Below are 11,153 nucleotides of genomic sequence, written 5' to 3' on the forward strand. Positions count from 1 at the left end.
TTTATTGTCTGATTCAAATTTTATATCATTTTTATTCCATATTATCATGCATGTCATTATCTGTCATTATAAATAATGTATGAAGACTCTCCATCGAGTTACTTCAAAACAAAGAAATGTAACATAACCTAGAAACCAATTAGTGAAGTGCAAAATAGAAAATATAGTAAATATGTGTTTATAAAAGTTTTCACCTTTTTATCTCTGTTTGAGAGGTAATGGATGTAGTTGTGTAAAAAGTGGCATAAAAATAAAATGAATTGCCAAAAATTTCTATTTAATGATTGTATATAATTTCTTTGATACATAAATTCTGAATAATGTAATTGTAATGGACAACAGAATGGAGCAAAATGTGATAGTAACAAATCCATACAATCAAAATGATCAAATAATAAAGCAGGAAACAGGGACTTGGTTCGATGAGCCAAATATAAATATGAATCAGGGACAGTCATTACCTCATGAACTACCCTATTACAAGTATCAAAATAATATAGGCAAGTAAAAAGTGTAGGATACACGCGACATTTTTATACAAATCAACTCTAATTTTTTTATTTAAGAACTATGACAGTTCCAATAGGTAATTCGATGGATACGTCAATTAATGTTCAGTGGTGGAAGGACACATCTATTGCAGATATAATCCCACAACCTGAGTATCAACAAAATGTAGTTCCTCCAACAAATTCCTTAATAAGTAATAAATAGTAATGTTTAATTACATTAGTAACAACATCCTTTTTTTATTCTTATCAATTTATGAACCCCAACATTTTTCTAAGATCAACCAATGAATATTCAATTGCCAAATTCATTGGACGAAACGCAGATAGATAGAAGAAAAGCAGTAAAATCTAAACAACTGAAGAAATCAAAAACTTTAAGAGAACATAGGGAACCCTTGAAACGTACAAAACATCCAGAGCTATGGAAAGTGAACATAAAAAAAAATGCTAGATTGAGAGGTGAAGAATACATTGGAGTTGGAGGTGATTTGAATAAATTTTCAAATCGAAAACGAAAATAAAAAACGTTACAATTTAAAAACATAAACATATTTACAATTTATAGGAAAAATAGTACCAGCAAAGACCATGGGACCTCCCTGTAAATGTCGTATGCATTGCTCGGAAAAAGTAGACGAAGCAGCACGGGAAGAGCTGCATAATATTTTTTGGAAAACGTGCAATTGGGAACAACGAAAACAGTATGTCGCATTATCGGTTAAGGAATCTCCGAAACAACGAACTCGCTGTCGAGGAAACGTTAAATCCGAGCACCGTAGACAAGTTACCTTCACCTATTCCCTTTTATTGAAGGGAGAATTTATTACAGTATGCAAATGTATGTTTCTCAGCACTTTTGCATTATCCGAAAAGTTTGTGCGCCATATAATGGACAAAAAAAGAATATCTCCTGGCGGAATTATAGGACCAGACCAAAGAGGAAGGCATACACCAAAAACGAAAAAAAGTGAAAACGTGAAGGATAGAGTACGCGAACATATTAAATCGTTTCCAACAGAAAAATCAACAAATCCAATGGATTGTACAGAAAAGAATTATCTGGACTGTAGATTAAGTATAGCTGCTATGCATAAATTGTATATATCGAAGTGTAAAGAAGATGGTATTCCAGAAAGTGATATTGTTAAAGAGAGTTACTATAGAGAAATGTTTAAGACAGAGTTTAATCTTGGTTTTAAACGAGCAGAATCTAAAGAGAATAATTGACTACCAAATACTATTGATAACTAAATTATAAATATTTCCTATATTTTATTACATAGAAAAAAGTTTTTATATTCTGAAATTATATTCTGATATTATTTTTGTTCCTAATGTTGCTATATGTTCTAATTATACAAATTCATAAATATTGGATATCTTAGGATTACCATAAAAAAGATACTCTCGAAATGTTACTAGTACAAATAATGGTACACTTTATTTTACATACATAGTAAAACGTGAGCGTTAATAATAACGCTAATAATAATTTTAATCTTTATTTCAGCATTTCAATATTGAAAACAGTATTTAATGTGCATTGTTTGTGTAAATAACAGTATAAAATAATACATCATTTTATATGTATTACAACATAAAAGACTATATATTTCTGTAGCCTTTATAAAGTTTGTTATAAAATTTTGTTAAAATAAAGAACACCTTCTAATGTTCTTACTTTCGTATATGCTAAAAGCATAATCAAAAAAATGTTATCATTAAATATAAAACATATTTATATACACTGTCATTAAAAAAAATATGTTACTGTCAAAAAATAACAGATCTATGGTTTTAATGGCTAGGCTTTAAACGCACAATAAGTCGTCATTTTAACGTTTACCACTTTAAAAGGATTATGTACAAAATATACAAAATATTAAAAAAAAAAAAATTAAACTACAATTTTTTTTTTGTAAAGTGCGCGTAATAAACACATGAGATATCATACGTAAAAGGATACGAACAACTATTGTAAGTTAAAGCGTGCTATCACTATGATTGAAGTTCCTCTCTAAAACTTTAACGACTACAGCAGTGCATTTTTACTTTCCTCGTTTTCTTTTCAGCTGGTACTAGATTTTTCGTTGATCGTCGTTCAATAGATTTATTTCTTCTCGATAACTGAACTAACTTCCCTGCATCGTTTCGTTGCTGCTTCAACCGCTCCAATTATAGCTGACCTCAATCCGTGTTGTTCCAAATAATGAATTCCAGTTATAGTAGAGCCTGATTAAAGTTCAAATAAATGATCGATAAATCAAAGATACATATAGAACACGCACAGATATCGTATTATCTGAAATATATTTTTCTCGAACCTGCTGGCGAGGCTACATCGTCTTTAAGTTGTCCTGGATGCTTATTCGTGTCTCGAACCATAGTTCCAGCTCCAAGAACCGTTTGCGCAGCCAACTTATACGCGATCGGCCTCATGAGACCCATTTTTACACCTCCATCGGCCAAAGCTTCTATCATCATATATACCTGCACGCAAATAGAAAATACATTTTCACATTTCCCTTGCACAATAAATTCAGTTAAAAATATGTGAAATTATTTATTTACATATGCAGGCCCAGAACCAGCCAACGCCGTAACGGGGTCAATTAAATTTTCAGGTACTTCTTCACACAAACCAACGGAGGAAAATAATTTCTCCGCTATTTCGACTTCTTTATCGCTGGCATTTTTTCCACGAGCATACACCGTTGCACCGCAACCCACAAGGGCTGGTGTGTTTGGCATTACCCTTATTACAGGTGTTCCATCTGGCATAGCCTTTCCATTAACAAATAAACGAAACATTATTTCACGCGATTCTCGTTGTATCTAAATTTATGACCACTTAAATCCTCTTACGCAACAAGCAAGAGTCGTAAAGCATTCGTAGATTACCTTTTCTAACGATGCCAACGGAACGCCCATGGCAATAGAGAGTAAAAGTTTGTTGTAATTCTTTAAATCTGGCAAAACCATTGGAACCACTTGCGGTTTCACCGACAAAATTAGAACGTCGCCGTAGTCTACGACTGGTCCGTTTGAAAATACTGTCTCTGATCCCATTTCCTAAAGATAGAAATCAATTGTAATTATGTGTCGCATTTGCTACACGATTCATAGAGTTATCATAAATAAAAGATAAGGAATCGTACGATATTGGAAATTTTCCTAGACGCGATAACGATCAAGAAATAACAATCGACCAGCTAATTGAGCGATTTAAATTTCACGAAGAAAAAAAAGAATCTTACACTATCGTTTTGTTACATCGGCATAGGTTAACGAGAGATTAAAGACATAAATGATATTCAGATACAATATCTTTGAATTGCAAATTGAAATTGTCATTAATGCGACGATGATTGCCAATTGAAAACGTTAATACGTTCGATCTGAACAATCGATCGAGTCGAGATTAACGATTACGTTTTCGGCAAATTTGATACGCCGATAAATACGTACGTGCTCGAAAACTACCACTATCGCTATTTTTCGTTAAGCGTTTCACAAACGGATTTAAAGTCTCTCTTTATCTGTTTGTCGAGCAAGCAAAAAATATTTGTTGTTTTGATGTTTTTTCCAAGCAAATGTTAAGGCTGATAATACTAATAACCGGATGATGTGTTTATCTTTTATCAGCTTTATCTATTTTATCTCGGAATGCAACAATTACAAATTAAATCGTGCAATAAACAATAGTATCGCTCTCACCTTAAACGCATCTATACTGCTCACATCGTTCGGGAGACAACTGGCCAACATCATTTCACCTTTGCTTAATCCTAAAAATGATGGATGATAATCTTTTATCAAAAAAATATCTAATCGATAAAAAAATCAATTTGATTTGTTTTTACCAGCTCGAATGAAACCCTTGGCCAGAGCCTGTGCCATCTTTCCACCTCCAATGAAACCGATCTTCAACATCTTCGTGTCAATGTTTAATAATATCCTCCTCCTCTTCTCCTCGCCGTCGGCAAGAAGCTGGTCACTCACTGCGCAAAAAATTCATCATTGAATTACAATGTTAAAATTGATCTATTCTCACGGTCACTTTGCGATCCATTTTTAATCGCAAGGCGATTCGAGTACCAGCACAACTTCGTAAGAAGAACTGAATCACGAGAAACGCGATTTAACTCAGCTTTCCTCCAAATATTTCATCGAACGATTATCAATTATTCGAAGGAAATGTTGATACTCTTACCCGAGAGAAGTAAGCGCGAAAAATAATTCTGAGAGGGATCGGAGGTTCTAATTCGCACGATGTAAAATACGAACACTGTATTCGATCGAGATATTTACGAGCAAAATCAGTTGGCTTCTGTGGTACCCGTTGCTCGCCTCATCTCAGCACAGACGATTTTAATAGTTTCTTTTTTTTTATGTAATCGTACGCGCGAGATAAGGTCCTGTATGAGCGATATACACGAGTTTATTTCACATTTGTGACAAGAATGGAACGCGCGTAATAAACGTCTAAAAACCGCCTCGCGGTGAATTATTGAATGTTGCCCCTTTGCGGTAAAAATTACGAGGCGCAATAATTCATCGGTTCGCGCGATTTTCTATAAATCTAATAACACGTCCGGTACATAATTACCGTTTTGACAAATAACAGATAAAAGTAGAGCCAAGCGACGTTCGAACGTTCTCGGTAATAACAAAAGACTTTAGCCAATTGAAGGCATAAATGAAACTGAATGGAATACAGAATAAGTTGAAGAAGTCAATAGACGCTTCTGTTCAATACTAGTACAGTCCTCCAATCTTGGCTTTGCTTGAGAAACAATCGAGTACAGTGTTTATTGATAGACGAAACGAACGAATACCATAACGTTCGATATGGAAAATATTTTCCCTATCTGTATTAAACAATGGTGTATTCCATTGTGGTGTGATGTGTGATTCGTTTAGGCAGGTGTTGAAATTAATTTCGGCAGCATGCAGCGTCATACTGAAAGTGAACAATTACTTAACACTTTATCAAACAATCGTGTTACTAAACATACCTTCAACTATTTTCAGCGCTGTATTTTCACTCATCATATTTCATAACCACATCTACGGTGCGTTGCATACTTGCAAACGTGACAATCTTACGACATAAACAGTATCACGTGCAGAAAGACTCAACGGTTGATTAATAAGATTCACGTTTCGCCCTGTTATCGCCGATCCTTTGATAATATCGCGATACGGATTCAATGGAAACACATTTGTATTTCAGTTACTCACCGTTACGGGCATTTAGACGACGACGAACACGTCGGCCTAATCGTAGAAATTCCATTGTTTTCAATCCAGTGGTCATCTTGTCTCTTTTTTCTTTCCTTCGCTTTTTTTTTCTTCTTCCTTACGAATGCACGAAAATATTGTAGTAGATGCAATCGTATGTTGGTATTAAGTGGATGGCGCCACGATAAGCTGCATGCAAACAGAGGTGTTTGAAAGATCAACTAGGTTTGCTTACACTCGAGATCACTAGGTGCAGTGCGCATACATATATGTATGATTTATTTATTGATGTTGAATAGTTTGCTGATATTTGAGCGTAAGATAAGAATGAAATATGTATAGTGAAACGTCGTAGGTGTTGTAATTAGTGGTGGAAAGGAGAAAAGAAAGGTGTAATTGTAAAAGGGGAGCGTGAGGAATCGTTTTTATATCTAAGCGTTATTGGGACTTTGTACCAAGGTTCGCGCCAAAGTAATTGCATATCTGTACGATACATGATCAAATTCAATTAGTTTCTCTGATTATATGAAGTTATCTTGTAAACGCGTGTCCCACGATCTCACTTTCCATTTTTACGGAAGCAGAAATATCGAAACGGATGTAAATGGAAGTTTTTCTAATCGTGTCCCACGATTACGTATCTCACTTTCCATTTTTACGGAAGCAGAAATATCGAAACGGATGTAAATGGAAGTTTTTCTAATTAATTATGGTATCAGGTATATTCGAGGAATTTACATTCGTAACGTAGATTATCGGTAATATACACGCTTTGCACTAATATCGTTTCGACCGTTAAAATATTGCAAAACAATAATAAAAAAGAATTAATTAAAATGGTAATGTAACTTATAGACCACCCTGTATCGAAAGGGCGTTCGTGTATATGTAATTCGAAAGAATGACAACGTAGCAAACATGTAAAATTTCGGAAGAACGTGGTGTACGTGTTGAAGGGCACGTAACACATCTATGTGAAAGCATTCTCGTTAATTCGCTTTACCTAAGTTTCTTTCCTGCTCTTATGGTCCATGATAAATAATAAAGCAGTAGCAATGTTCGTTTGTTTGAAAAAAGAAATCAATTCTTGCGTAAAAATTTATAAATCTATTTAAATATTTGTATGTAAACAAGAAACACTTACGTGATTTACATACTGCACCTAGTGCTTCTTGGAAAATGATTCTGATGTAATATCTCACAACGTACTGTCAGAGGGATCGTTCCGTTCTTAATTGTTCACAGTGGTTTAACACACAAATTCTTTTCACAGCCCTTATATACCCCCGTGGATCATCGTGACGAGCTGAAACGCGACTGACAATTATTGTTCATCAGACACGGAAAACTACCTATTCTGCCACGGCCAATCACAATCCAAATATAATTGTGTCACCCCCTTATCTGATACAGTGTCTTTCCAAGTGTAACGTATAGGACTACGAATTATCTACAGTCAGGTATAACACCATCCTTAAGACCCATTTAAAAAACTCTGTATCAACGAGATTCGTTCCTTGTCGAATTACCAGCATTTATTTTCACGAGAAATACAACGAGACCCAAAATTTACGGATCGGTAAAATTAGAGAACGTAATTTATCGATTCAACTCATTCTTTAGGCTATCGACAATCGCCATCTCTACAAGTAGACAAAGTAAAATTAATTAATTAAACATACTATTCTTAAGATTTCTCGAGAGTTATGAATGTGACGAAGCAAACACGACCCGCGATTCGCATGCTACAAAATTCTGTAAAAGTAAGTTTCGCTGGTGGTTCATAGATGTCAGTGGTAATACTCTTGCGCGATCACCTGCTAGTGCAATACACATGTCAACATTGTGGCATTGATCCTTTCATAGAAAAACAGCAATAGACAATAAAGGCATATTGTGTTTTAAATAAATCAGTGTTTGAGTGATTATTGGTTCTTTTTTTTAAGTTAATTACTCATTTGGTTATTGATAGTAGACGTCAAGGTTTTTTATGTAACATATTTAAGTCGTATTTTATTACTAAAAAGCTGTGTCTTCATTATTATAATGCTCTGACAGGTACTTTTTCAAGTCTTTTTATATGCTATTATGAAACTAGTTACAGTTAAGTAAATATAATGACCAACAAAGTAAAAACATGTTAAGTCCATTGTTAATCACCTGAACTTTGGAACATATTATGAAAGAGGCGCCTTCTTTAGAACGGTTCATGCTTCATTCTGTATAGTGTAGGATTGGTTGCGTAAGAACTGAATTACACTTTTCGATATTCTACTTTTTGATCATTGTCAACTATTTCACGAAACATTCCCGATCAAAGAATTTTTAGTACAATAGGTTATATCTGTACTTCACCTTTTATATTAGTTAATTAAGCGTGTAATAATAATTTGAAATTCTATCGCAGAATGTTATATTCTTGAAATAATTTATTCAAACTGAAAACGAAAGGTTATGCAAAGTTACTGTCCTTTAAATGCTGAAATTCAAAGTTTCAATTCAAACAAATAAATTTGTAAAATATTGGATAGTGCTAGATATTTCTACTTTGCATGAAAAATTTGTACATAAGAACTTCATAAGAATATGTATGTTTTCATTTAATATACATACATGAATAAAGCGACTCTTAGTATCATTTCAACGTTAAGCAGGTTTATGGCAATAGTGAACCGGAAGTGTAATTAGAAAGTAATCGTAAACTATATTCTGACATAACGCACTTTGAAAAAAATAATATGTACTCTTACTTGTACTCTTTAATATGTACAATCTTTTGAATTATAGCAATATTCAACAAATACTTATCTGACAGCGATAATAATATAACATTTCGTATAGGTTTTCTCCGTTTGTAATTATAAAGATAACGATAAAAGTTTCATGTTTTTTTTTCTGTATGCTGTTAGTTTATTGCAATTTGGAAAGGTTTGTTCGAATGGTGGTCGCAGGTGTGAAAGTTTAAGGTCATTCGAGAGTGAATGTTGTTGCATCGCGGACCACGGATTCAGTCGGTGACGAGCGGTCGACCAGTCCGCACGCATTGACTCGCTTGTTATCGTGAGCTTTCTCATTCGGTAGGAGGTACACGAGTGTTTACGATAGCCTGGTTCGAGGAACCGAAGTTCAAACCAGAAAACACATTTATCTAATCCTCTAGTCCAATATCACTCAGTGGTAGATAGCCCCTCTTAATTGATTTTTAATCAAATTGATTCTTCTTCGGTTCTCGTTGCGCAATTTCAAATTAACGTGTAACAGTCGGAAGAATGAGATCAAAAAAGTGTTCAGCAACGATATTAAGCTAACTGTTAGCAAAAACTGTGTGACAGAGGAAGTGTCATTACGAGTTTTCCTTTATGCAACGTTCGTCGTTGAAAATTGACGTTTCGTGACCAGCAAGTGAATTCGCCGCAAAATTAATTGGTTGTCAAAAGAATGCCTCCGCAACTGAGCAAATGTATCTATATATCCTGTAAGGAATTCTCACATCCTTGGGGTGATTCCTGCACCTCTGCAACAACTGGTCTCGGCTTGCATGCTCTTCAAGAATGTCTTAGGATATACTCCACGGTTTACGTAGTATGTTTATTAATTACTTTTTTCTTTTGCTTTATCTAAGTTTCTTGCACTGTCCTTGATACGTGCAACCAATATCGATGCAATAACGCGAACTATCGATGTACAAACCTGTAGAATTTACAATTAATATATTGAATTTAATTATTTGTGATATAAGGAAAAGTATTTAAGTATATGGTGGCACCGTAATACTTACGCACGTAAATTATGATTGGTTAAATCCCCATATAGGATAAACACCAGCAAATAGAATTTCGCGTTACCTCTTGACAGTTCGTTATTGGTAGATTTGCTCTGTCCGCTGATCTTTAAAGATGTTTAAATTCGTGATTTCGCAATTTTTATTCATTGCTCGGAAAGGTTACGCAATATTTTAATTAGGCGGACTGAAAGCAAGAAATGATATGATCCTCTTGTGATTAATAATATACAGACTTTCTACCCTCGTTCGTTTTTTTTTAGGTTGCACTTTTAATGAAAGGAAAGGTACCATCTAAAGGAGATGTTAAAAAAACGATTTTGGGTATCCTACAGTCAACAGCTTTCCTCTCATGGAGTGCTTTTTCCTATTCAATGTTTATTTGTACACTAAGGTTTGCATAAATGAATTTATAAATTTATTCATATGTCATGCAAGTAGCACTATTGTTGAGTAATAGTTACATTATTATACACCTAAGGGGGGGATCAATTAAATTTTAGCAATTAAAAAATTGAAGTAGGATTTTTATGCATTTCATAATTTGTTACTGCTTATTAAATTAACATTATAATTATTACATATGATTTATTTAATTTAACATATTTTTAATTATGTGGCATTATCATATTTACTTAAAAAACTGTACATTTCAGACGAGTGCTTGGAAACTTCAATGTTCTGAGTGTATCATTTCTTCCATCCTTTTTGTCTAGTTTGTCAGCTATTTTTATTGAAAGGCCATCTCGACGTACTTTATTATGTTTATATGTATCTAATATTGTGAGTAGATTAATTTTGTACTTCTTTGTCAAGATATTATACCCCAATCCCACATGGTGGAACATACATTTTTGCTACAAGTATAGCACTATTACTGTATTTTTATCGCTCCAAAACAAATAAGAATGATTCCATATATAAAATTTTGAGGTACTTAGTACTTACACTATTTTTCATATTTATAAAATTGCAGACAATTTCATATAAATTAACAATTGTTTGTAGAATCCTTGTTGGAAAATATGAAGAGACTGATTACCTTAAAAATAACTTAAACATTGAAACACAAACATGTTCTGTTAGTGAAAATAGCAGTGAAAGTTCTATAAAAAATGATGATGTAAATAAAAAATCTCATAAAAAGAATCTTAATATATTCAAGAAATCTCTTGAAGCATATAGGAAAATTATAGAAAAAATAAAGCTCACAGGAAAACACATTTCTTGTCCACATCCTTTTAGCTGTGCTCATTATATACTAAAGGTGTGTACATAAATGAATAAATTAAACAAGATTGTATATTTTCAAATATATTTTATTGGAGCTTATTTTTATTTGCAGGGTGGCATTGAAGTATTTAACTATGCTATATGTGCTCAACTAGCTATTAATTTGTTCTTTGACATTAAGAAAATAATTAAAAAACCACTGTTAATAAAATCAGTAATCTTTAAGAAGGGCAATTTAAATTTGGCTGTGTTTTTAGGTGGTTTTGCAGGACTTTATAGGGTACTGTAATACTTTTACCTAAAAACCATAACATATTTGTTTATTAATCTAATAATTTTCAAATCTATTTTAGCTAGTATCCTGTTTATTAAGAAGATATAGA

At 33.3% G+C, this 11,153-nt stretch overlaps 3 protein-coding genes across 5 annotated transcripts in view; 2 read left to right on the forward strand and 1 right to left on the reverse strand.

The window, feature by feature from the left end:
* Nucleotides 1-223: 223 nt before the first annotated feature.
* Nucleotides 224-1,739, forward strand: LOC108576373. Its single transcript, XM_017939347.1, has 4 exons — nt 224-504; nt 567-703; nt 789-995; nt 1,078-1,739. Exons 1-4 carry the CDS (start codon nt 332-334, stop codon nt 1,737-1,739), a joined length of 1,179 nt encoding a protein of 392 aa, XP_017794836.1. The 5' UTR covers nt 224-331.
* Nucleotides 1,740-2,443: 704 nt separating this feature from the next.
* LOC108576400 (pyrroline-5-carboxylate reductase 2) lies at nt 2,444-7,085 on the reverse strand. Of its 3 annotated transcripts, XM_017939387.1 has the most exons (8): nt 6,901-7,085; nt 5,757-5,945; nt 4,376-4,513; nt 4,230-4,300; nt 3,414-3,584; nt 3,084-3,296; nt 2,837-3,002; nt 2,444-2,744 (listed from the first exon to the last, which is right to left on the reverse strand). In XM_017939387.1, exons 2-8 carry the CDS (start codon nt 5,830-5,832, stop codon nt 2,623-2,625), a joined length of 957 nt encoding a protein of 318 aa, XP_017794876.1. In that variant the 5' UTR covers nt 5,833-5,945; nt 6,901-7,085; the 3' UTR covers nt 2,444-2,622. The 3 variants fall into 3 exon arrangements, with proteins under 3 accessions (XP_017794876.1, XP_017794878.1, XP_017794877.1); XM_017939389.1 differs by lacking the exons at nt 5,757-5,945; nt 6,901-7,085 and adding an exon at nt 4,824-4,841; XM_017939388.1 differs by lacking the exons at nt 5,757-5,945; nt 6,901-7,085 and adding an exon at nt 4,726-4,810.
* A 1,695-nt stretch (nt 7,086-8,780) lies between these two features.
* LOC108576374 (transmembrane protein 135-like) overlaps nt 8,781-11,153 on the forward strand; it is a 2,926-nt gene continuing 553 nt past the window's right edge. The window contains 7 exon segments of the mRNA XM_017939348.1: nt 8,781-9,338; nt 9,801-9,931; nt 10,194-10,331; nt 10,333-10,470; nt 10,546-10,804; nt 10,883-11,050; nt 11,124-11,146. Coding sequence (XP_017794837.1) covers nt 9,195-9,338; nt 9,801-9,931; nt 10,194-10,331; nt 10,333-10,470; nt 10,546-10,804; nt 10,883-11,050; nt 11,124-11,146 — 1,001 coding nt within the window. The 5' untranslated portion in view covers nt 8,781-9,194.

This window comes from Habropoda laboriosa, unplaced genomic scaffold (assembly GCF_001263275.1).
Source record: "Habropoda laboriosa isolate 0110345459 unplaced genomic scaffold, ASM126327v1 scaffold291, whole genome shotgun sequence".
Lineage (NCBI taxonomy): Eukaryota > Metazoa > Arthropoda > Insecta > Hymenoptera > Apidae > Habropoda > Habropoda laboriosa.

Coding starts and splice junctions, on each gene's coding strand:
- LOC108576400 (XM_017939387.1), bottom strand. CDS start 5,832: ATGACCACTGGATTGAAAACAATGGAATTTCTACGATTAGGCCGACGT. Junction 4,514..5,756: donor TCGTCTAAATGCCCGTAACG/GTGAGTAACTGA, acceptor TTTTTTGCGCAG/TGAGTGACCAGCTTCTTGCC. Junction 2,745..2,836: donor CGATGTAGCCTCGCCAGCAG/GTTCGAGAAAAA, acceptor AACTTTAATCAG/GCTCTACTATAACTGGAATT.
- LOC108576373 (XM_017939347.1), top strand. CDS start 332: ATGGACAACAGAATGGAGCAAAATGTGATAGTAACAAATCCATACAAT. Junction 505..566: donor TATCAAAATAATATAGGCAA/GTAAAAAGTGTA, acceptor TTTTTATTTAAG/AACTATGACAGTTCCAATAG. Junction 704..788: donor TCCAACAAATTCCTTAATAA/GTAATAAATAGT, acceptor CATTTTTCTAAG/ATCAACCAATGAATATTCAA.